Source organism: Nannobrachium achirus (assembly GCF_963921795.1).
Source record: "Nannobrachium achirus genome assembly, chromosome: 2".
NCBI lineage: Eukaryota > Metazoa > Chordata > Actinopteri > Myctophiformes > Myctophidae > Nannobrachium > Nannobrachium achirus.
In genome coordinates this window covers 52,307,958-52,334,817 of record NC_137811.1, presented here as the reverse complement: position 1 = coordinate 52,334,817, position 26,860 = coordinate 52,307,958, and the positions used below count along the sequence as shown (strand labels likewise).

At 45.0% G+C, this 26,860-nt stretch overlaps 1 protein-coding gene across 1 annotated transcript in view; it reads left to right on the top strand.

The window, feature by feature from the left end:
* vps13b (vacuolar protein sorting 13 homolog B) overlaps positions 1 to 26,860 on the top strand; it is a 495,502-nt gene that overhangs the window by 189,483 nt on the left and 279,159 nt on the right. Inside the window, exons 20-22 of the mRNA XM_080748468.1 lie at positions 2,980 to 3,089; positions 8,066 to 8,210; positions 25,482 to 25,615. Coding sequence (XP_080604594.1) covers positions 2,980 to 3,089; positions 8,066 to 8,210; positions 25,482 to 25,615 — 389 coding nt within the window. The remainder of the gene's footprint in view (positions 1 to 2,979; positions 3,090 to 8,065; positions 8,211 to 25,481; positions 25,616 to 26,860) is intronic.

Genomic DNA, 26,860 nt, shown 5'->3' with positions numbered 1-26,860 from the left:
GAAGCCAAGCAGGCAGAATGATAGAGGGAGAAAGAAAGAGGCGACAAAGAAAAAACCTTGTTGCTGTTTTGAGGATCATTTCTCCGAGATGATCACACATAGCGGGAGGTTTTTTGCATAGTGTTGACATGTGTCTGCTAGGTAATGGCTGCCGTCATTAGCAGAAGGCAAACAAACATCCATCTAGATGAAACCAGCTGTCAGTACACTCAAAATACCACCACTGACTCCGCCTGCATAACTTTATTTATTCACCTTATGATTTGACTCATTGTTGGATATTAACACTTATTGACTTACCCTCCTTAATTACTAATACATCATTTAACTATACTCAATTATTTACTATTGCCTCGCTTTGCAGAATAAGGCTACAATGCTTAAATAACCACAGCCTGGCAGCTACAGACTCAACAGTTATCTGCAATTATGCATTTTATATCCTACCCCCCCCCCCATCCAATTTACCTCAGTAATAACTCACTCACTCATGTAAATATTATTGTATTATTACGCTGTGACTCATTTATGCTGAGCTTGCTGCGTTGTAGGTGTGACTCACGAGAACACTATTTAGACTGAATCTATCAAATAGATATTCGCTGCTCAGCCCATTCCCAACCAGGTCCTGCGCTGTTCATTGCCGTGTTGGGCTATGGTTTAAAAAAAAAAGAAGAAATCATACTGGGGCCCCTGTGCCGTAGCCACAGCCAAGGCCTATTAAGCAGCCACAGTGTGGTGTAGGAGTTCAAGCCACAGGGTTGAGGTTATGATTCCCTCCTCAGTAGGAGGGAGGGATGGAGGGGAAAGAGACAGATGAGGGAAGAGAGGGGAATGGCTTGGAGTTGAAGGGTGGGGTATTGTGGAGAAGTGAGCGAAGGATGTGGAGAGAAATGGGGAGAGGAGAGAGATTGGGGCAGAGAGACAGATAGCAAGGGAGATGGAAAGGAAGATGATGAGGAGTTTGAGTAGGCAAGACAGGGGCGGGGAGTGGATGGAGAAAATTTGGAGGAATTGAAGGAGGGGAAAAAGAGGGAATGGTACTGTAGGCGAGGAGATGGTGGGAGAGTATGGAGGGCTGGAGGTGGAGAGAGACGGAGAGAATATTGAGGAATGAAGGGGTGGAAGGAAAAGAAAAAAAGAACTAGAGCAGGGGAGGGAGGGCGCATTGAGAGCTATGCCAGTCAGTTTGACTTCATCCAATGAGAAATAAAGTGTCCCGCTCATCAGATTGGATTCAGTAATCAGTGTTACAACATGAGTGGCACGAGATGAAACAGCATCTGGAGAATAATGCTTAGCAACTCTGTGTGTTCATACAGTACAGTACAACGGCCACAGCAACACTCACACACACACACGCACGCACGCACGCACGCACGCACGCACGCACGCACGCACGCGCACACACACACACACACACACACACACACACACACACACACACACACACACACACACACACACACACAGTACATGCATTGATACACATACTACGTAACACATCCAACACCCACACACTTATGCACATATTTCACACCATTTACACTCGCATGCGTGTGCACGAGCGCACACACACTCATGCAGAAACATAGACACGTTTCACACCACACATGTACTGAGGCTCAGGGGCTACAAATCACACAGCGTTGTAAAAGTGGAGCAAATTAGGGCCGTTTTATTTGCATTGTTCACAGGGAATGATGGAGGAGGGAGAGAACTGTGCCAAGCTGGAGAGCTGGTGTAACAAAAGTGTGTGTGTGTGTGTGTGTGTGCGTGTGCGTGTGCGTGTGCGTGTGCGTGTGCGTGCGTGCGTGCGTGCGTGCGTGCGTGCAAGAGTCTGTGTGCGTGTGTCAGAGAAAGAGTAGGAGAATAATAGAGCTTATGCTACGTCAATGCCGTCAGGGAACCGTTAGGTGTCCTTGGTGGTGCAGTGCAATCAAGCCCTGTCAGAGGTGATACACACACACACACACACACACACACACACACACACACACACCTCTGCTGCATGGCCACAGGGCTTGAAACAGAAGACCAGGCCTTCTTCTTCTAAAGCCCCGTAAAACCTTCTGAAAGTCCCGGTAGAGCCGAAACGTCCTCCCATGGCCATGCCGGGACATTCCACCGCACGCCAGGGACCCTGCTCTAATCCTCAAGGCATGGGAGTCATTATTGATAGGATCCTAATGCATTACCTCAGGCCCCCGCTTATTGTTGGTAAAGATTATTATTTAAGAGTAAACCAAAACCCCAGAGTACATCTCAAGTTTCATAGAAATCTATCAAAAGAAAATGTTATTCTTGGCTTGGCGCAACATTACTTTGAACGGCGCAAATGAAACAAACTGTGGCGCTCCCCCCCTCGTCACTGTGAAAGCAGGAACAGGCCCGATACCCACAGGCGGGTCATTAGGATGCAGGGTAACTGTAAGACACCCAATCTGAGGAGATTTGTTCAAGTCACTCTCCATTACTTGTTATTAGAAGCGATGGATTGCGTCGATCCATATCGTCGTATCTCGAAGCAAAACAGCATATTTCTTTTCTAACACGCCACATAGTTTCTGCATTGGTAATTCCACATCACTTCATCAGTGTTCCGTTGGCTTACGATTGTTGCGCTGCAAAGTTCGATATTGACAAACGTGATGCGGAGTTGGCTGTCACACAAAAGCCCCTTGTGTGATTAAATTGACTTTGATTAGGCATTTGATAGCTTGTTGTTTGTGCCTGCCAATGCCTGACGTCAGTTCGTTTGCTAAAAGCTGAGATATATGAGAAAGTTGGAGCCACTGGAGATGGGCAGCTGCAACTTTTAGGGAACTAAAAGTTGGATCAACTCAATGGGGACGATACATTTAATTTGGGAAAAGGGGAAAAAAGTGTAATAAAAAAATACTGCTTGTGCATTTAGTGATATTGTCAAATGAACCTTCTAATAACCTCCCCCCCCCCTCTCTCTCTCTCTCTCTGTAGGTGCTGTGTTGCTGGTTAGTGTCCAGGGTATAGCTGTCAATGTGGACCCAGTGTTCTGCACGTGGCTTCTACACCAGCCACACAGAGGAAGCAACAGGCAACAGCACCAGGTTGGATATTCAAGAGATTCAGGAGATGTTATTGTCACATATACTGTAGATGTACGATTAGAAAAACATAGGTTGGTGGGTGCTCCTTAACAATTGTTTGTGGAGCTTCAAACGCTGTGTCATCTTTTCTCCTCTCCTCCTGGTTATCTCCATGGGTTCTCTATCTCCATCTTTCTACTCCCGTGACTTGCAGGTCCTCTCATAAATCAAACCCCCTCTCATCAGGATGTCTCTGTCCCTTTCTACACTGTCTGTCTGTCTGTCTGTCATCTCTTCCTCCTGTAGTCTGTCTTTCTCTCTCTCATGTCCTCCTCACTCACTTTCTCTGTCTCTCACTCCCTACCTTTTCTCTCTCTCTCTTATTACCTTTCTTCCTCCTTCCCTTTTCTTCTCTATCTCCCTCTGCTTCTCTCTCTCCCTCTGCTTCTCTCTCTCTCTCTCTCTCTCTCTGTGTCTTTCTCTCTCTTTCTTTCTTTCTCTCTCTCCAATTCCCTCCCTCATTCCCTCCCTCACGGCTACCTTTTTCCATGTGTTCTGCTCCCTGTCTTCCATCCAGTCTCTCTCTATTTATTTGACAGGGGTCATGGTGATGGTTATGGACATTGAATGCACTGTGTGCATGCACACACACAAGCACACACACACATGCACGCACAGTCGCACACACACACACACACACACACACACACACACACACACACACACACACACACACACACACACACACACACACACACACACACACACACACACACGCTGATTGCTTGGGACATAGTGCAGGTTCTCTCCATGTAGTTCTGCTCTATAAATACATGCTTTAGTAAATGAAAGTATCATATTGTAATACTTTTAATGTTGCTGCTTTCAGCAAACTCATCTGTTTCATGCCTCCCACAGTTTGGAGGGGCTGTGTGTGTGTGTGTGTGTGTGCGTGCGTGCATGCGTGCGTAATGTATGTAGGTGTGTACATTGGCCATTTTTAGTGCATGAGTGAAGCTGGCAGACACAGAGACAGAGAGAGTTAATTGCAGTAGGTAGACAGGGGAGTGCAGCCCTGGGCCCTGCTTGAGCTCTGCCTTAGGGGTCACTGGGGGTCCTAGCTGTGCAGGGAAGCACATGTTATTAGTTGAACTGCTGCCAGGGTGAAGGATACATACGACTGTCTGTCATGGAGAGGTTGTGTGTGTGTGTGTGTGTGTGTGTGTGTGTGTGTGTGTGTGTGTGTGTGTGTGTGTGTGTGTGTGTGTGTGTGTGTGTGTGTGTGTGTGTGTGTGTGTGTGTGTGTGTGTGTGTGTGTGTGTATTTGTGCGTGCGTGCGTGCGTGCGTGCGTGCGTGCGTGCGCGCGTGCGCATCTCTGTGTGTGTGGACAACATGCACGTTTGTGTGTATATGCTGTCTGTGTGTGCGCACACAGCCCATGTCAGGGCTCCTTTTCAAGGCCTATCTAGTTTAGGCAACGCCTTGAAATGAAGGCCAGACTGCAGCCAGTGAAGGACAGAGGAGCTGATCTCTGGCTGATGAGGACATGAGTAGTGGAGGTATGAGATGAGGTCGGGTAAAGTGAAATCTTAAAATGTAATGCTGAAAGGGTAAGCATTGACAACTTTGTCAAGTTTTTTGTGAAGAGGAGGCAGGGGAGGAGGTGGGGAGAGGAGGTGAGAAGAGGGTAGATGAATTAAGGTTAAGGATGGGAGAGGAGAGGGAAAAGAATGGAAGAGAAGAGGTGAAAAGAAATAGAGCTAAGGGAAAGTAAGGAGAAAAGAGGAAAGAATGTGGAATGGAGTGATGAGGGAGGGATGCGGGGCAGGGGTAAGAGGAGAAGAGAGAGGAGAGAAGTTGTGAGGCTTGTCGCGTCTGTGCTTGTGTGCGTGCACACGCACGTGTGCGTGTATGGTACAGGGAGTTAGCTCACATTATGTCATCCAATAGGAATGAATGATGGTCATTTGTTCACTTGGTGTACCTGCTCTTTGCATGAATATTAGATTGTGGGCCAAGCCCGTATTGTCACTGTCGGGCAGAAACCTTGTATCTCCAAGTTTCAAATTGGTACGTTTTTTCGTAAAGCTTCATCATACAAGACTGTCGCACAAAACTAGTGAAAATAGCAGATCTACAAGCAGATCTTGTGTGCTTGTAGATCAGCTATTTTCACTATTTCACTATTTTTTGGACATACAAGGTTTCCACCCGACAACAACGATATTTTCCACGAAGTGTACAGTGCAAGTCGAAATGTATAATATTTAGTCTGATCCATTTTTTTAAGCCTTTATGAATTTTATTTTGTCAAATAACACATGAACCATCAAACTCTTCATATTGTATGTCTATACAGTATCTGAGCATTGCAAGCATGCTTTTATAGTATTTGTAATTTTTTCACATGTGCATATGTGTACACTGTATAATAGCTTGTGAATGCATGTGTATTTTGTGACCATGAGCATAGCAAGTATTGTGTTTCCACTAGTGTAGTGTTTTCTGGTTTTGTTTAATACTTTTTCTCCCTGAGAGGGTCCTATTAGCTTTAAGCTTCTACTGCAGTTGAATAATTTTATTCACATGTGTTATTGATTTCTGACGGCAGAGTTGGCGTTATAATACAGCAAGCAGATTTGAATACTAATTTTGGGGGACCCATTTTTTTTTTTTACGACAACAGTTCTAACACAGTAAAATCCTTTGTTTTAAAGACCAGCTCCAAAAAATCTTGTTTTTTGTTTGGTTAATGTCTTTTTGAAGCTTACCCATAATCTTGGCAGTTTCCTGTGCTCTGCATATCTCCAAGGCATTCATATACTCTAGTGTTTTAAAACCAAAATCTGTTGTTCAGACATGCACTTACATAATCCAGGTTTGATGCAGGACATGCAACTTGGCCAGGGTGTGACTTCACATGCCAAACGCCAATGAGAGCCTCACAAAATGCATGCATTTATGCATTGGTCAGTGTGTAAGTTTCAGGGACATTGAGTGATACAAAACAAAGGCTCCAGCATTTCCAACACCACGTGGGTCCTGTCAAGGAGGAAGTGAAAGGAGTGTTTTGGTTTTAACGTGATGCATTTGGTGCTTCCGTTGGGATATTTCTGGAGGATCTAAGATATATTATACTTATACATCCTAGATTAAAAATGTGTTAAAGGAGTAGTTTACCCCCAAAATGACTTTTTTCTATCGATGACTCACCCCATAGAAACTTTAATTGATTATATTAAATTTGCCCTATTGATTTATGAGACATAAATGCATTTGTGTCTCCATCCGTAATCAATGGGGGTAATCAAGCAATTGAGACACGTGTGAATATCTCCTTGTATGGGCTGTTCAGGCTGTGACGTTAGTTATCTCCATAAATGGAGTTCCGTGCTCATTCCATGCTCTTACACACAAAGCCAGGCGTAGGAGCGGTTAGCACCTGTCTTTTTTGGACCTACTCCTTTAAGGGCGGGTGTGCGTGTGGATGGACCTCTGACATCACACTCATGTCACCATCACCATGAGTCAGCCATAACCATATAGGGAGTTCCCAATGCAGCTACACCATTTGTTTGAGTCAACTCTGGGTTGAACATGGTCTGTGGCGCTGCCTCCTCTGGTGTTATAATTGTGGACATCCTTCATGTTTTTGAAGTATTTTGTCAGGTATAGTAATTTGCATGCCCATACAGTATATGGGCATATACTGATGACATCAAGGCTTTAGGGACATTTTGGGGTGAGAAATCCACGACATGCATTGAACAGGGAGGATTTTTCTGAGGATTTCAGATTTCAGCCAGACCAGGAGACATGGACAGGGACCCTAAATTGACAGTTAGGGTGGACAAACTCTGAGAGTATACAAATGTAACCAAATGGGCCCGTACATTTGTACACTCTCCATGTAAAACTAACCCTGACGTGTTTACTGTGCAGCGTTGAGACAGCAACAATGATCAGCGTGTGGTCACCCTACAGCACCTCCAGTTGGTGGTTAGCCTTGTTGCATGAGGCCTTGGTGTGGCCTTGCGCAGCTGCATCACAGATTTGTACTGCTGCTAGTTTATGCCAGGGGTATTCCCTCATTTCAGAGACCAATATTACATCCTGTTTTTAGAGGTCTCACTGCCAGTCAGAGAGTGTGTGTGTGTGTGTGTGTGTGTGTGTGTGTGTGTGTGTGTGTGTGCGTGTGTGCGTGTGCGTGTGTATACGTGCGTGCTGTACCAGCGGTGCAGGCGGCCCCTCAAAACAAACACACACAGCCATCACAGACTCCTGTTGCTCTTGGAGACCACCATACCCCAACCCCCCCTCCCTCTCTCTCTCTCTGCCATTTAACTGTGCCCGATGTTTCCTGATCAGTCAGTTTAAGTTTGAATCAATTGTAGATTGATAATAAAAAAAATAGAATGTAGAGGTCAAAGACTTGAGTCACGTGACTTGATTTCCAAATGTGATGACTTCTGACTTGCTCTATTCTCTGAAGAACAACAAAAAAGAAGACTTGAATTGACTTTGACTTCAGTATTCAGTACTTGGAACTTGGTCTGTATTGTTTGCCAATGAGCATTGCTTGAGCATTTGACTTTCTAACATTTTGCTTTGAAACAGCTGAGCTCCACTCAACAGCGCACAAGCCTTTTTAAAGAGAAAGTGAAAGAAACTGACAAATATTATCGTTATCAATACAAAAAGTTCCACATTGGTGCATCCCTAGTTACTGCATGAAAATCAGGAAACAGTTGAGTCTCTGAATGAATATGCAACCCCCCCTTTGTTTTTTCTCTCCAAGTAATTTAACTACTTAAAGTATTTTACCTACTTAAAGTACTAACTGCTTTAACAGCTGCAAAATACATAAAACATTTAAAACATTATGATAACGTTTTCTGTTTCATTTATTTGTTTATAATGTTCAAAAGAACATTTCTTGCCACCTTCCCCATGACCTCATGGGTGCTTACTTAGTCATGCTATGATGTCATTGCAGGCTCCAGGGGCAGTTCCCATGGCAGTGCCAATGGCCAAGCGGCGAGAGGATGAAGTGTCTGTGGGGAGCACGCCATTGGCCAAACAGCCATCCAATCAGGCCTCAGACTACGCCAGCAGCCCGGTCAAAACCAAGACTGTCACAGGTATGCTCATTAAACCCAAACTGTCAATATATCCTTAAACACAAACTTACAATAACATGGCATGGCATCAATCTAACATACTGTAGAGTTCTACTTTGAAACAGCACCATAGGGGTTACATTTTGAATCTGTCTTGTCTTCAGATTAGGTTCTATAGGGGTCCTCAATTGGCGGACCGCGGTCCATGTCCGGACCGCGAGGCACCGCCGACCAGACACAGGACGAATTATAGTTAAAAAAAAACTCCACGTTTCGTTTCCGTTTTCATTCACTTCATTTCATGCGCTGTGTGTGTGTGTGAGAGAGAGAGAGACAACGACGCGCTGATTGGCTGATGACGGCCACAGAGTATTATGGCTGATAGGTTGCACCTGGGTCACTAGAGTTAATTCCACAGACCACGGAAGCTTTCGGAACTGCAGCCTGCAACAGTGCAACAACTATAAATCAGTGGGTTTCATTCACGCACAACAACATCAACGTGAATACGTTTGCAGGATTATAATCTTCTCTCCAGAGAGTTTGTCGAGACGTGCCTCCGCCGCCTCTCTCTTTCTGCATGGATATGCAGCGAGCAAAGCTTGCTGCGAGCCGCACGCAGTAGCCTACTCGATACAGGAGTGAGCTACGAGACGCTTTGTCTCCGACGCACGACATCTTGTTTTCAGATCGATATTCACGTTGCGACACAAGCATAAACTAGAAGCAGTGCTCTTCCGAGCACAGGTCTCCACCAGGCCGTGCGTACTGGTGGTGTTACTGTATAATAGGCCAATGTAAAAAGGGTGGCATATGTTCCTCACCTTAGATCTTTCATGGCAATCGGACGCTGCATGCATGATTTGAAGCATTGTGTTCCAAAAATGTGTTTTGCTAAAGTCTACCTAATGGTGGCGCTATAACAGGCCAATGTGAAAAAGGTAGCATTTGTTCCTTGACCTAGGGGGAATATGTGTGGCAAATTTCACGGTAATCGCAAGCTGCGTTGATGATTTGAGGCATTTTGTTCAAAAGCGGAGCAATCCTGCAAAATTTGGAAGCTAATATTAGCCAATCAGGATGGAATATGAAATATCAGACTGATCGGACTTGATCACATGACTATAGAGATACTGTGTACCGATTTGCGTGATTTTTGCATAAAATCTCAAGGAGTAATATCCAAAAATGTGTTTTACATATGTCGGCCCAAAGGTGGCGCTATAAAAGGCTGATGTGAAAAATGCAGGGCAAAGGTTTATCCTTAGCCTCTAGGGAGTGCGCTTACAAAGTTTGAAACTGATCGGTGGAGTTATAGGTAAAACCACAAATCGGCCTGTTATAGCGCCACCATGAGGCTGATTTAAAAGAAATTAAGTGGCATTTCTTCCTCGGCCTAGTGGGAACGTGTGTGCGCGATTTCATGATAATTGCACTTTGCGTTTGTGATTTGAGGCATTTTGGTCAAAACGGCTCAATCCTACAAACTTTGGAAGCCAATCTTAGCCAATCAGGATGCAATATGCAAAATCGGACAGATCTGTGTCGATCACATGACTGTCGAGATACTGCCTACCGATTTGTAGGATTTTTGGACAAAATCTGTAAGAGTAGTGCACAGAAATGTGTTTTGCGAACATCGGCCACTAGGTGGCCCATTTGAAATATTTAGGGCAGAGGTTCTAGATTGGCATCCAGGGAATGTGTGTGCTCACTTTGGCAGCAACCGGGCAAACGGCGACTGAGATTAGGTGCTCACAAACTGCGAGGGCGCACGGACGGACGCACGCACGGACGGACGCACGCACGGACGGACACACGGACGGAGGGGAAAACATACTCTCCCTCAGCCTTCGGCTGGTGGAGACAATTATTCGAAGATTATCCCAGTTTGTTAAAAGAAACCAGAGCAACAAACACTAGCGCAAAATATCTCTGCTCTACTTTGATTTACTACATTCTGTTCTCCCTTCAATGGTTGTTGCTCTTCAGTCAAGTGAGGTCCCCAAATGATTTTGGAGGACTCCCCAGGCCAGATGAGTCATAATTTAAGGACCTAAGACCCTTTTAACTCATTTTGTGCTCCAGACATGAACGGGTTAAAATGTACAGACTGACGCTCGCAGGCTCCGTCCGTGGCCAGTCTCTTATTTTGAAGGCCAGAAGTCGATTGCGCAAACATTTCCTTTTTGACGTCATGACGTCATTCACCAAGTGATCATCGTCACATGCGGGTGCAGTAATGGAGGATCGTTGCCTTTCAACTTGTGTCATTATAGCGAGAATCCAATGCCATCCTTGGCTTCAAAAGTGTTTTTTGGAGAAAATGGACATTAAAGATGAGATAGACCGTCGGCCTCCATGTTAAATAAAGGAATCACTATTGTGTGCACGTGGATCCGCGATGATGATGAATCGGCGAGTCCATCCGTGCCAGGATTTTCCAACGGACCATACGGTAAGCTTGCCAGCTTTACTGTAAATACAGTATATTTTGCGAGTATCCTCGGGATCGGCACTCTAAATACTCGAGTATTTTTCACGAGTATTCTCGGGATCGGCTACAAATGGGTTAATAAAGAAAGAAACTGAGATAGACCATTACTGCATATACTGTATATATATATATATATATATATATATATATATATATATTAATTAATTTATTTTTTCCCGGATCCGGACCTGTTTCAAAAAAATATTTGTGGACCCTCAAGATTTTTATTTGAGGACCCCTGTATAAGGTTGAGTATACTAATATCATTTGTTCCTTAGAAATCTCCGATCACATTGTGATTATAGCGTGTGGCAGCTTGGACTCTCCGTTGCCACAGTGTCTGTGCAAGAGGCATCTCTGATTTCAATAGTGAAATAATAACAGGCTACAGTATTTAACCTTGTTACTATGTAATTAATCCATGTTACTATGTTGTTACATAACATACTGTGGCGACCTGACACCTGGGTGACCCTGTGCCTTGGAGGACACCGCATCTCCAGGCATCCCTGCTCTGTTTTCCTCCTCTGTATTACCGTGGCTCTCTGGGTTCCAGATGCCCAGAATAGATGAGTGGCTTGGCTGTCCAGACCCTTCCTCTATGCCAGTTTTCCGCTTTCTGGGACCCCCCTCCTCAGAACACACACACACACACACACACACACACACACACACACACACGTGTACGCGCGCACACATACACACATACACACACGCGCGCGCGCACACACACATACACACACATGCTGGTACATGTAGGACCTTGCACACACACAGATCTGTGCATGCACAAATACATACACACACTCACACATGCACAAGCACACCATTGCTTTGGTCCTCTGTTAGATCCTCTCCGGTGTATTTTCCAGCGCAGTGTCTTGCTGTTTCTAAGTTGGAAACTCTGAACCCTTTGGGGCTCAGGATGGACAGATTGGAGAAACAGGAGAGGAGAAGGACATTGAAGAAGAGAGGATGGCTGCGGTTCAGAACCTTGTCAGGGATGTGACTGCCTGGTTTATAGTCTTGAACACGCTGTTAAACACATACGCCCGTTATTCCCATAGGTCCTGGGGTTATTTGCAGTGGTTGCAGGCCAGGTCAGGACAGGAGTCAAGTCATAGAGCGTGTGCGTGCAATGCAATAAGCACTTCTAATGTTGTTCTTGTCAGTTTGAGGAACCTGTCTGTGATAGTGTTGGACCTGACACAAGTAAGTCTAGGGGAAGCCCTTACACACACACACACACACACACACACACACACACACACACACACACACACACACACACACACACACACACACACACACACACACACACACACACACACACACTCACACACACACACACACACACACATGCATACACACATTCATTCTCACACTCATACCTGGGAGGACTGCTGAAGCAGTCACTCTGTTTAGGAGCTGTCCGTGACACAACACAGGCCTAATTCACTGCAGCAATGGTTTTCATTTAATACCCATACAGTATAAACGTAATACCCCCCTTTCTCCCTCATGTTTCCCTATTGATATTTAATTGATGTGATTCAATGGAATATCTTGGCTGGGCTTCACGTTGGGGAAACTGAATTAGTTGCAGTATTTTAGAAGAGAAAAAAAAGAAAGAAGAAAGGCCTCCCCAGTCTCTACTGTTTGAATGTCACGGTGTTTAGACTCCAGGTCTTCTAAACGCTTTCATGGTCGAAAGATGCTCTGCCAAGCGATTGCAGCAAAGAGTCAGGGGAAATAAGCAAAGGATGGTTTACTTTCTTTCAAGTCAGTGGGAAATGTGTTCCCAACTGGAGTGATGAGTCCCTGTTTTGGGTGAAGTCATACTGTAGCTATAAATATCAGCATATATCTATGACGTTGCCCTTTTGTCATAAAGTTGTTTTGACAGGCGAAATGCTCCTATGACATTTTTGGAGTCCTAAAAAACCCATTAAGGTTCTTTTTGGTTCTCTTTAAAAACTTGCAGTCGAAAAGGTCACAGTGCCTTTTTCCTTCGTTTCCCCCTATGCTCCTTGATTCATCTAATCTACACTAATGGCTTTTCCATACCACAGCATCTTTGCTTACTCACATCTCGACAGTGTGCTCGCTCATTAAGGACCGTCAGTAAACAGTCCCCCTGGCTCCCACAGAGTGCACACTCAAGCTCCAGCAGGCTGCAGCCCATCACCAACACTCTGCTAAAGTCTATTACAACTAGAGTACACTGTGGTTATCAATCTACATGGCCTCCTATCTGCCAGCTGCCTTTTTCCATCTTAACCTTTTGTTTGCTTGTCTTGTTTTTTGTTAGTCATTCTCTCCTCCTGTATGGTTCTCTATTGGTATGGTCATCTGCAACTGTGTGCGCATCTGTCTGACTATGAGACAGTTGTTAGTTTCACAATCAGCGCATGCACACACACAAATAAACACACACTCGCTTACCATGTCTCGTGATGAAATGTTAAATGGACAGCACATCTGGACTGGAGTTGTGTGCGTAATGGAGTGTTTAATGTTGGGCATGTTCCTATATGGCATCTCATTATTGGCTTGCATTAGTTCATTAGAAACATATACTCAGTCATTCTTGAGCACTTTCTACACCAAATATTTTCCTGGTAAAGGGTAAACAAGCCTTTGGTTACTAGGTGTTTCTACCATGTGTTCTTAGATTTCAAAATAAAAACCCACACATTGAAATTTAAATTCTCGCAGCAGTTAAATGAATAGCATCTCTTTGCCGCAGCACTGCCGGAACAGATGTAACAAAAAAAGGTTACAAATTGTTTCCGAGAGCAATCAGAATAAGGAGAGGGCCGAGGCATTTAGGCCCTGGTGGTTCTAATTACAGCCAAGCGACGAGCCTCCCCACAGTGGAGGCACCGTCATGACGGACTGCAGCTCCCCTCAGCAGCGGGAACTGGCTGCAGTCTCAATCCATTCTCCAACTCCACTTCCTTCTCATCATAGGAATCCATCCTTCCTGTGATTAATTGACAATTTTATTCCCATATAATGTGATGGTGATGACTTTATGGCATAAGAAGTGCTGGGAAATATAGTGAGTGAAAAATGCAAAGTCCCCATGTCCTGCGGGGTCAGTGGATTGCAGCGATACTTGATATATAGAATTATACTGATATTCCGCTACACTCAATTGTCTTAATAATCCAGACTTCCTGTGATTAATTGGAGAGTGATGAATAGAACAGTGAAGTCCTCATATTTTCCAGGTTTGGCAGGTTGTGATGAGGGAGATATTTAATATATATATATATATATATATACATACTTAATAATATGGGTTTATATATCCTGATATTTAGCCCTCCCTCTGGTATAAGCTAGTTGACTGAAAGGCAGTGGTCCCAGAGAATCAAATGGAAGGAGAAAACGGTGAGACCCTCAATGTTTATATCCACCCTAAAGCAGAATTCACATGCGTGTTACTCCCTTGATTGCACACAGTTCAGTGAACACTGAATACTGGTGAGCACAAACAACTCCTATTCAAAGGAATAAATGGGAATGGGAACAGTTGTAGTTGTGAACTATCCAAGGTTATGGGGATACCGTGTATTTGGTGTTTAGGGTGGATTTTTCCCTTGTAAAACCATCCCTGCAGTCACGTCCTGAGAAGAGCTGCTGACATCCAACATGTTATGATTGGAATTAGGCTCTCTAAAGATGATTTATTAATTGCTTTACCATGTGTGCTGTGCAGCACACTGAATAAGGGGCTGGATGTTTTAACAGTTGGGCGGAGCGGCTGATGGCGGGAGCGGAGCATGCTCTGGTCTGGGCTGGCTATTATGTAAAAGACTTTGGCTGAGGTCAGACCTTCGATATGACTTAGTTATTAGATTATCATGTTTTCCTGTGATGTTTATGCTTTGTTGAATGTTTGCTGGACATATAAAATTATTTTCTGGGTCTTTTCTTTTGTCAGCAGGGGATGCATTTCATCTCCTAAGCCGTTGGTGGCGGCTAGTCGTCTGATGGATCTTTATGAATGTATTTGTGATAGTGGCGTGTTTACCTCAGGACATCTGATCCTGCTGTTTAGCTTGGATTGAATCAATAAGGCCTAATGATTTACTGCAGGGGTAAACCTGATGGGACAAGAGATGAGAAATGGGCATTGTGTCCTGATGGGCTTTAATCTCATCAGCACTGACGGAGGAAGTTTTGCAGGCAAATTGATAATTGCCCTGAGAAATGAATTGTGTTGTTGTAAGAAATGAATTTAAATGGTCCAGCTCATTTTTCCCTTTCTGGATCGGGTACTGAGAAAGTATTTCCTTTTGTTGGTTGTTTTTTCTTTTTGCTAAATTGTAATTTGGCATTTCACTCGGTAGCTCTAATGTGTTTGTTTTAACATGACTCCAAATAAATGTCTAGATATATGACAAGGTTCATTTTAGTTGCGGGGGTTATGTGCGGAGTATAATTTCTCCGGGGACTTTAAGGGGGTTGGTAATCAACGCAGCAGACGTTTTATTTTTCAGCCGTCAGTCGTCTATTTAGGTAAACAGAGGGGAGATGTACAGGTTGTTTGCCAGTTGGAGTCAACACATGTGTTTGAGCCGCCATTCGTAGGGACACATGGGAAATAAACACACAAGGTTGGCCCCGGCTCAACGGAGGCAGCCAGCCAACTGGACTGCCACTGGAGCTGTACACTGTTGACCTGCAGGAGACGTCATTAGGTTCTTATAGGAACCGCATCATCACCAGTTTCCTGCCGCAAAGCAACAGCCTATCATGAGTGTTAGAGCTCAACAATTCAACCCTTACATGTATTATTTTGTTTGTCTTTGTTTTAAAACGTTCCATGCTGTTGCCCCTTGAGAACTGCTTGCATCAAATCCTTTAGGAATCAAATAATTGGTATTGGAATATTGGTATAAAATGCTATATTCTGTTCTTCACTGGATTGTTGAACAGTTTTGACGTAGTTCCTTTTTTTGAAACATACCAAAGAACACAACATGGCTTCCAATCACTCACATTGTAAAGGCTTTTCACACTGAGTTTTAATCCGTCTTACGATAACAGTTGTTATACACACATCTTGCACACTATGGCCGATGTGTATTATTCAATATTTTTCAGAACATTAAGCAGTGAGGATGATTGTGTAGTCATTAAATATAGAAATGTAAGCAAGAAATGTTGAAATCTTACCATTTCTACCCTCTTAGAAGTAAATTAACCCTCAGAACTTTACAGTGATCTTGCGAGATTGCAGCACAGAAATTCTGGTACTCCTGGCATGTCAAGTTAGTTTGTGCTCCAGTATAGCATTGGCTCTCAGCCCTCCTTTGAAAAACACTGAAGCACACAATGTTTCACCCACTATGCATTAAAGTGGTCAATTGGAAAATATCAAGTTAACAGGTTGTATGTTGAGAGACAGGTTGCTTGGCTGGACCTCCATTTTGAGATTAAATGGCCCGATATGCTGGATAGGATGTGGAATAATATTGATACGTGGGCAATTTTTTTTTTGTTCCGCCTGATTATACCTTGGCCAGAGCAATACTTTTCTGTGCCCACTGATTATCATACTTTTCCACTGGAGATATAGATTTTCCCTCAGAACTCACCTCAGGGGAATTAACAGGATAAACCCTAATCCAGTGAAAGAAAATCATTTTCAGTGTGTTTTGGTAGTTCAAAGCCTCCTCTCTGAACAACTGTAATAGCGAGTCATCCCTGCTTCCAGTTGGCTTTCTGAACAGATGCCTGGCACTTTTATGGTCTAAAGAGAGTGCTGCTGTGTTGTTTTGTTATACCACATTCAGCCTAGCTACAGCATGGTGGTGATCAAGAGGGGACTTTCCTCCAGTTCCTGCGAAGGTGCCTGTTAATGTGTGGGCAAATGCACGGAGACACTCAACACCAGCCTAGCTCAGATGGTTCTTCCCCAGAAGATAGTGAGGGCAAGGTGATGTGGGGCTGCCCAGACAGTTTCTCACATCCAGTAGTGCCTGGACACCACTTGGCAGCAAGAACTCTGTTGAACTCTGTCTCTTTAACATTCTAGCTTTGGTCAGTGTACGTATGTTACACTTTCAGTGTATATATTGCATATGACAAACTCTTGAGTTTCATTTACTGGGCATGTCTTGAGTCCTGTTAGGTAAGACCTTGATTGTCTGTTTCTCTTTAGTTTTGTCTTGCACTGCACATGCTAACATAAAGCATTATACCGTACACATTACACAGGTTACATTTGACTAAACACTACATTTTACTACACACAGGCACATAGATTAAACTTGACTGGACTAGAAACGCTCACTCTATTTTCAGTTCTGTGTTCTATTAACATATTGTTCCCAATAAGTGTCATAATGTACTGTAACCCCTTAAAGCACTACTGCTGCAGTGTGGCTGATGACAATGTCATAATAGAAGAGCTTGACGTGTCATGTCCTCAAGGTCCCTCTTGTTGTTTAGAGTTGTGTGGCTTTGGCAGGGGGTTGTGTCACTAGTTGTTCTGTTCTGTTTGAGGACAGTCGATGTTCCTATTTACTTTACTGGCCTTGATGGGACTATGTTAACAGTATTTTGCCTGGCCAAACATATTAGTGGATAGACTGTACATTGCAGAGTGTTTTGGATTAATTTTTCTAAACCAAACACTAGAACGATCATTTATGTCACCTCAAGGGGTTTGTTTGCATGTTGCTAAGGAACACCATTGCAGAAGTGTTAACGGTTGTTTTCATGTGATTATCCTTTACAAGAAAGGCCACGGAACGGCGACTTTGAAAACAAGTCGTTTCGCCCGAGTTTTGAGGTCGGCTTCAGTCTCTCTCGCACAATTACGCCACAAATTGGTTCACATAAAACTAGCCTCTTAAGTATTTTCTTTATTTGTCCCTAATGAATGTTCTTGTTGGCAGCCAGACCGTGTTTTCGGATTGAGAGCCTCCCGGGCCTTCTCATTGTTCTCTACTAGCCCCTACCAGAGTAATGATCTCATTGGCTTTACTTCGAAATCCTAAAATTAGCCACTGGCGCACAGGGAACGCTCTTAGTTTTAGCTAAGAAACCTATCCTACAAATCTGGCCATGCTTTCTAAGTGTCGTTTTCATATTCTGTCTGCTTGTGGTCAGGAGGATGGGATTAGGTCTAATGTTGTTGTTTATTAGGAAATGAGAGAAAGAGAGATGTGATCTCAACTACCCTATGCATCTGATGAAAGAAAGAGTTTGGGATTGAGAGCGTAACACAATGTTCCTTGGGTTGTAGAGTAATTTGAATTTGGAAGAAAAGAAAGCATGATAAATATATTCATATGCATCTTATGTGTTTATGTATATCTGTAAATGAGAGCTGATGAGGGGACGTCAGGCAGAACTCACGAGTCATACTTTTGCCATAATCCTAACCCAAGCAGCTTGATGGAAGTCAGGCAGTTTTTATTGGCCGCGGCCGGTTTGCAAGAGGGGATAATGTTTTCATTATACAGTTATTTATGTAGTTTAATTTTTCTTGCAAAGTCAATAATTTATCAAGGTAATGAAGGCCCAAGCAGGGAAAGAAAAACAATAAACGGCAGGAATAATGAGATAGTAGGGCCCCCTGAGGAGGGTGAGTGCGGTCTGCGGGGAGCTTAATTCACCAGCTTAAAATGTCCCTCGCTCTCACTGACGAGCCCACAAACTGCTCACTGACATGCATGCTGGTCAATCTGCAGGGAACGGATCTGTCCCACATATTGTCCTTGAAGTATTCCTTCTGTGCTCTTATGAATGATGGGGGGATTAGGCCATGTGGATGTTGGCTGTGGTTTTTGGGGGGTTAAGGTAAGAGGAGCAGGGAGGGAGAGTTGGGGTTGAGATGTGGTTCATCAAGCAGAAAAGGGGATTAGTGAGCGGACTTGGGGCAGTTCATATGACGGGGAAACAGGAGTGGATTGGAAATTGGATTGGGGTGATTTCATCAGGGACCTTTCAGAGGGTCTCGGTGTCACTGAGGAAAGACACGTCTTCTCCTTCTGCTCGTTCTTTGCAGGTTGTGTCATGGTCTGGCTGGCAGAGGCCTGCAGTCTTTCTCATCTGATATATACCTCTCCTCTTTTCTCCCCTTTCCTCCTCCTCTCTTAGCTCTCTCCTCTCACACTTCTATGATAGACTAATCTCCAGTGTTGATATCCTCCTCACTACAGCTATGTTCACTCGTTAGAGGGCATCTTGCAATGGCAACCCTCTCAGGTCTCAGAATGAAGGAGCAAAGGGAGACTCTACTCTACTGTATATGAAGGGGGGGAGAGAGAGACAAAGTGTGAGTGTGAAGGACACATACAATAAAACTGTGGTCTGAAAGCAGCCAGCCCTCTACAGACAGCCCAGCCGTACCACCACTTTGCATGGCGGCTTCAATAGCGCTGTAACAAATGGAGTTGCATAAATATTTAAATAAACACCGACCTGCATCCAAAACAAATAGGCGGGTGGGTTATTAAAGAGCCTCGGTACTGCCTCCGCACGCAGCTGTAACAGAATATACAACACTTCAACTCATTGTAAACCACTGGTAATAGGGAACATACCAGAGAGATACAGGGCCTGCATGGGAAAACAGTGATGGTCCCTGAACGAGACGCTTTTTTATGGTACAGTTGCTCAACCACTCTGCAAGGACAGAGGGACAGTGTGGGTTATTTTATTTAGAGCCTGGCCGATGCCAGATTATTTTGTCCAATGCCGAGTCAGAGAATACCAATTACCAGTTTGACCGGTATTTTGTCAAAATGTGCAAAATGTTTGAATCATTTTAAAATACTTGGGTTTAAGGTTTCTATTTGGCATTATTTGAGACAAAATAGACCCGTGGCTGTTGGGCACTGGGCACCTATTCAGGAACGATGCAAAGTTGGTAACGATGTACGATACCCATTGTACACATTTTACTCATTGTCAGAGTACCCGTTGTACCCGTCTGTCTGTACTGTATGTGTCCCTTTTATGCCTAAACATGGAGATTTCTGTATCTGTCTGCCTGTGTCCATTTTATGCCCATACAGTATATGGAGATCTCTGTATCTATCTGACTTTGGTGGTTCTATCAGACTGACTAACTGCTGGATATACTAAATTGGATGGCTCGACAGTTCTGGACAACCAGATCTCCATATATGCCTATATAATGGGCATATTGGTTGGATTGGCGGTTCTGGACACCTGCCTATCCGTCCGACTTGACACCAAGCACTGCACTCCCTCAGGTCCTCTGTGATGTGTGCCGAGTTCGAAGTCGATTAATTCAACGGTTCTCAAGATCTAAGGAATGTTCCTTCATCTGTGAGAAGTTAAATCAACACTCAGGATTTTGCTGTGCAGTAGTGTGTGAGTTGACTGGATAGCTTGCTCATGCACGTGTGTCTGTGCCTGCTGGAATGAACATTTTCACGGAGTGCAATGCACACCCGCCACACACCCTCACACCTTTTACAGCCCTAGTTGATCTGCTACAGTGGGGTGTTGTGTAGCACATCATGAACTGAGGCCACACTTGATTTCCTTTCTCTCTCCCAACTCATTGTGCTGTAATGGCGTTGTGTTTTTTGGTGTGTGTTTTGATCTGATCACTTAACACATGCTCGCTCTGTGGGCTTCAAAAGACCCTGGGCTTTCACTGGCTGTGACATGTGACAGTTGGAGCTGTTAAAGAGGATGAATAATCACCATTAGAACACCAGCATATTTATGGGAAAATGGACTGGCAGCTCTACACTCCAGATGAAGACTGGGACATAGAGGGAGAAAGAAGGAAACAGAGAGATAGAGAGGGAGGGTCTATAGAGAGGGGAAAATAAACTAGCGGACAAGGCTGTGTGGTTAGGGGATGTCCTGTCATTAGCCTAACATATTGGCTTAGCAGAGGTTGAGAACGAGGACATGACTGTGAGGGCACAAGGCAGAGGGAATAACCCAACGCTAAGAGGACTCTGAGGACTTGTTAGTCCTGGGGCGTTTTAAGGGCCTGTCAGGCCATCCCATCACATTCGCTTTTCCATTGGATTTAGAGCTTTCTTGTTCTCCCATTCTTCATTCTCCATCATGTGTCTCTCACTGCATGCAGTGCCAAGGCTATAACTGTGGCCCGGCCTCAGTTTGACTCTCAAAGCTACTTATTTAACATGCCCACCTTCCCCTCTCTGCAGAAACGCTGGGCCCTCCGCTCACCATAACAAGCTATGGCAGTTACATTCCAAGTAATGACCCCAGGATTAATGATCAGAGCCCTGGGATGGTATTAAAAGAAATGCAGAGACGCATGCACGCTGCCCTGGTATTGGCACAGCCTGCAGCTAGACACACTCTGTGATCAGCCCAGCAGACTCTTGCTGTAGAAGGGGTTTCACTTCCTGGCTAAGTCCCAGAGTCCAAAGTCTTGGGGGGGAAAAAGTCTCACTCTGTTGTAGGTTAAGGTTAGATATAATATGTTACAGTGAGGAACAGGTTGATGTTTAGCTTTGGTTGAAGAAAAATGGCTGCCAGTTACGGGTTTGTTGCTTAGTAAAACAAAACGCAACCCCAGAAAAGTGATGGGCTCCTTCGAGACCACAGAATAATATTAGGCATTGCAAAGGTATTCAAATCATGTGGAGTCTAGACTTCCAGCAGCTTTTATGGCTGGAGATTCAGTGTTGGGTTGGTAGTATAAGGTCAGAGTGGACCAAACTAAACACAATAGTACTGGCACTACTATTACCTGTTTCAGAATATCTCCATTGGGTGTGATTCAGACTCTGTGCTAAGTCCTGTGTGTGTGTGTGTGTGTGTGTGTGTGTGTGTGTGTGTGTGTGTGTGTGTGTGTGTGTGTGTGTGTGTGTGTGTGTGTGTGTGTGTGTGTGTGTGTGTGTGTGTGTGTGTGTGTGTGTGTGTGTGTGTGTGCGTGCGTGCGTGCGTGCGTGCGCGTGTGCATGTGTGTGTGAGGGGGGTATATATACTACTGTATAGGCATTTGTGAAATCAGTCACGTTATAGATTCAAATTCATGTGCATGCCTGCACATGCAGCACACACAAAGTCATGGCTACACTTGACACACACACACACACACACACACACACACACACACACACACACACACTCTGAGTCAAATGCTTTTCTCGAGAGATCCAGGGACCACTCCACCCTAACTGGTAATAGTCTCATCATGTGTAATAGATTGCTGTGGTAAATTGGCGGGACACGGTGTGAGTGTGTGACCAGAGCTGCTGTTCCAGAGCCCAGCAGGGCGGTCACTGTTTACTTTAGCATTTCATCAAAGATGATTGGTGAGGGTGTGAACACATCATGATATCATGCTATGATTTGGGGGTTTGCGCAGGCAGCAGTCTATTTTGGGGGTTCTGTGTTTGTGTGTGTGTGTGTGTGTGTGTGTGTGTGTGTGTGTGTGTGTGTGTGTGTGTGTGTGTGTGTGTGTGTGTGTGTGTGTGTGTGTGTGTGTGTGTGTGTGTGTGTGTGTGTGTGTGTGTGTGTGTGTGTGCCCGCCTGTGCGTGTGTTTGCCTGAATGCGTGTTTGTGTGTTTGTCTGTCTGTCTGTATGTGTGCTGCCTTTTCCCATTACAGTAAGTCACAGTGGGAAGTGTGACGATGCTGTTTGGTTGGGAGCAGAATTGTTTAAGGGGGGTATATGGTGAATTTAGGGAACTGACGTCAGTTGGGTGGCTGCGGTTTGCCAAGGATTACCGTCAGTTTCACACATACTGTACTATACATAAATATGCATGTACGTGTGCACGTATCCACACTACACACTCTACATCATAAATAGATATAAACTGTATACACACTCACACCACAGTGCATTCTATCCCTCGGGCAAAGTCTCCCTAGTCTAGACAGCTGGGCCACATGACAAAGTGAATTGGCCACAGAGCTCTGTCATGTCTGTGGGACCCCTGCAAAGCAGAACAGGAAATGGCAACGTAATACGTTGTGACAGGGATACCGTAATGCATGCAAAATCCTCTAGAGCTACAGTAAACGCTATTGACAACACAATGATATCACAGTGGTTTGCGCAGCACTCTCCACACATTACACAATGGAAGATGGTCCATGAAACACAATCTATACTGTTAAAGTAAATGTTTTACATTTACAAGAGTGGGGACGTTAAGTAAAAGAGTGAGTCCGCGGTTGTGTATGAGATGAAGACACGATGCAGAGTCAGAGTGAAAGTGATCGAAGTCCATCTAAAACATATGAATGTAGAAAATATCATTATGCTTAAAAAAATCACACCCGTGTGAACTGAGCGGTGGTTTACCCCCCCCTCCCCCCTTCCCCCTTCCTCCCTGTGTGTGTGTGTGTGTGTGTGTGTGTGTGCGTGCGTGTGTGTGTGTGTGTGTGTGTGCCTGGCCTGGCCTGGCCTGGCCTGAAAACAGCGCCCCTCCCTTAACATGTGTGGTCCTAAAAGGTACTACACCACAGGCTTGAGACTACATACAGACCCACCCACCCACATACACGGACACATACACGGATACACGGAGACACACACGGCCACGCTATGGAGACGGTGTGACCACCGCTCAAAAAGCAAGCCTAAGACAATGGATCATGGTTGAGTAACAGACTCAGATGAAACTAGACTGCACTCTGTCGAGGTGCCAACTTGCTTCTTGTGCACTCGTGGCCATATATGGCACACTTGTGCGCCAGCCGAGCGCGCAATCGCATGTACTGCGATCGGCGTAGCCTGATTTCAGACTCAGCACTAAGCAGTCCGCTCAGAGAGTGGGTGGGTCTATGGGCTGGAGCCAGGCAACGATCGGTGCTGTCTGCATGTATGTGGGTGGGCATGTTCGCACTCTGTCGAGGTGACAACTTGCCCCTTGTTATTTATATCAGGACGCATTTGTTGGTGGTGATGTCATCAAGAACGCTGCTCCCTCATTGGCTAAAGGCCCTGCCTTTGTACTGTCGGCCGGAAACAGACAGCACCGAAAGTAGAACTTGCGTACTCTGCTGGCGCAAGTAAAAAATGCGGATAAACAGAATTGGAGAATTGGAGAGAGATATTCTCTAAGTCAGAAATAGTTTTCAGAAAGGGAATTTCCTAAATAAACATTCATTATACTGTATACAGCCTTGAGGGGAAACCTACAGTGCACAATATGTAATGATGCAGTACTCAATGTGGGCATTATGACAGACATCATCTATTTCATATTCCCTGAGTGCTATAGGCATCTGGAGGCTGAGTGTGAGAAAATACTGGAAGAGAGTCCAGACAGGATGAGCTCGACCTTCAGCCAGTCCCAGCCTCCTTCTACTCACGCACACATGCACGCACACACACACACACACACACACACACACACACACACACACACACACACACACACACACACACACACACACACACACACACACACACACACACCTGTGACCTCACTCAGTCAGTGTACACCTCCCTCCCGCAGCCCTTAGGCAAGTTGCCACGGTGACCACAAACCACGGCATCCACGGTCCACTTCGTGCATCGCCACGGCAACACACTCCGGTTGCCATGCCGACCCCTCGGACTGTTTTAGTGCTATTTTGCAAGCGTGGCGTCTTGAGGAGGCGCGGCTGGGCTGTGACATCAGTGCTCTTTCATGACAACTGTGGGACAGAACGGCCGAGCAAGTCAGACCTTTAAATCATGGAATATGTCTTAATGTGTCTTCAGAGAGACAACCCCCCCCCCCTTTACCTCTGACGCTCACAGGGAGTGCTGAGGAGCTCTGATGGCTTTAACATCCATTATTGTAGCTCTCGGACTGAGCTGCTCCAATGGGTGTTCTGCCTATACAGCTTTTTCTATGATTCTGCTTCAGACTCTCACTCACTCGCTGTTTAAATTTGCATCCTCTATCCTGTTTCTCTCACTGTCTCTCTCTCTCTCTCTCTCTTTCCCCCTCTATCGTTCTTTCCGTCGTGGCCTAGATGACCAGGTGTGTGTCTGTGTCAGCTTTCAGGTTTCAGATGGCTAGTATAAAGGCTAATAGCTGGGCTGTTCCTGTGTGATTTGTGTGCTTGACTGTTGCCATGAGTGTCAGCACAGACAAACCTCCATAGTCTGGACCACAGCAAGCTCACCAGGACATGTCATGTCTAGGCGCTCATGTCTAGGCACACGCGCGCTCGCTGTGTGTGTGTGTGTGTGTGTGTGTGTGTGTGTGTGTGTGTGTGTGTGTGTGTGTGTGTGTGTGTGTGTGTGTGTGTGTGTGTGTGTGTGTGTGTGTGTGTGTGTGTGTGTGTGTGTGTGTGTGTGTGTGTTCTCACAACTCCCTTGGTGGCTCTCCATCCCTCATCCCCTCTAGGAGACATGAAACCTGAGTGTCAGCATTACTTCACCTCAATGAAGTGTCAATTAAACATCATATAACATGATACTGTGTAAGAGTGGAAAAGAGCAGTGGATCACCAAGACCAGGTTAAAGAAGGGACAAATACAGGGTAGTCCACAGCGTTTTTCCACATAAATGACAAGATTTTCATTTCAGCGACATATTCTTGAGTACTTTTGTCATAAAATTCAAAGTTTTCTACATTTATTTCAGCCTGGGGCACAAACGGAGTGAATTCTGATTCACCTTGGGACATTCACCCACTAGACCGTACCACGAAACAACCCACTACCAACTTGTTCTGTTTAATCGTACTCCGTATTCGAAAAGTCACCATTTTGAAGTCAGTCAGTCTAATGTCTTCTCTCTCTCTCTCTCTCTCTCTCTCTCTCTCTCTCTCTCTCTCTCTCTCTCTCTCTGTCACAGAATCACGTCCTCTTTCCATCCCTATGAAGGTTTTGCTCAACACCTCAGCAGTGGAACCATGGGCCACGTCAGAGGAGAGAATGAAGGAGCTGATTGCCCGTGCCTGGGATGCCGTCAAACGTCTCACCCTACAGGTACATGCCATACCAGTAGCATTTTGTTGGGCTCCCACCCTCTTTTACAGGCAGATTCTGATACAGTGCTGTATATCCACCCTGAACGACATGCCACTCATTTGAATTTCAATTGCACAATTCTTTCTTGTTATTCTAATTTCCAAATCTTACTAAGCTTTATCTGAGTCCACATCTCACATTTAATGACTGTCAACCTGCCTTCGCCAGGCCCGGAATGTAAAATCACCTCCTCACCACCTTCTCTCTGTCCTCCTTATCCTCTCCTCCATTACATCACCAAACCCTGAGGTTTGTCCTGGCTCAGCCCAGCCCAGCTCAGCTCTCTCTCTGTGTCTGCGGCCTAGCGGCTTCCAGGGACCTCTGTTAGCTGTTAGCCCATTAGCCTGTTTCACATACAGATGCATACGTAGCGTCTCCTGTCCCTTTGTGGCCGGCCGGCTGGCTGGCTGGCTGACTGTCCCAGTCTGGCTGACTGACTAACTGGGTATTTGACTGCTTCCATTGTGTGGCTGCTTGCTGTGTCTTGAGCACACCAGTCAGATGAGCCACATCACAACCAGCCCCATCTGAAGTACATCAGGAAGTGATGACAAGTCTCTAACAGATTTATTTTTGATAAAGGCCCTCTGAGAATGTGTGTGTGTGTGTGTGTGTGTGTGTGTGTGTGTGTGTGTGTGTGTGTGTGTGTGTGTGTGTGTGTGTGTGTGTGTGTGTGTGTGTGTGTGTGTGTGTGTGTGTGTGTGTGTGTGTGTGTGTGTGCGTGCGTGCGTGCATGCTTTTGTGTGTTTGGGTGCATGTCCATGTGTGCGTTAATATTCTTGTATGTGTGCACGTTTCTGCACGTGCAACTACTGTATGTACAATTGTACATAATGTGGGCAAATATGTTGTTGATTTCAGTGGTAAATGTGTCTCAATGCATATATACTGTATGTATGTGTGTCTGTGATGTTGGTACTTAATGAACTTCTAACTGATTTTCTTTTACTTGCGCCAGCAGAGCGTGCAATCAGGGTGATAGCTGTCTTTTGGTATCTGGATGGGTATGTGGGTACTGTATGTATACTGTATAGCCATATTTGGCTATGACTAGTCTCTAGTCACCCCATATTTGGCTATGGGGTCACGGCGCCCATAGCCTAATGGCTATGGGGCCACAGTATCAATGGCACATGCCATTGAAATGACGAAATTGTTGGCACCTCGACAGAGTTTAGTCGTTATACCCATTTTTTCCCCCAC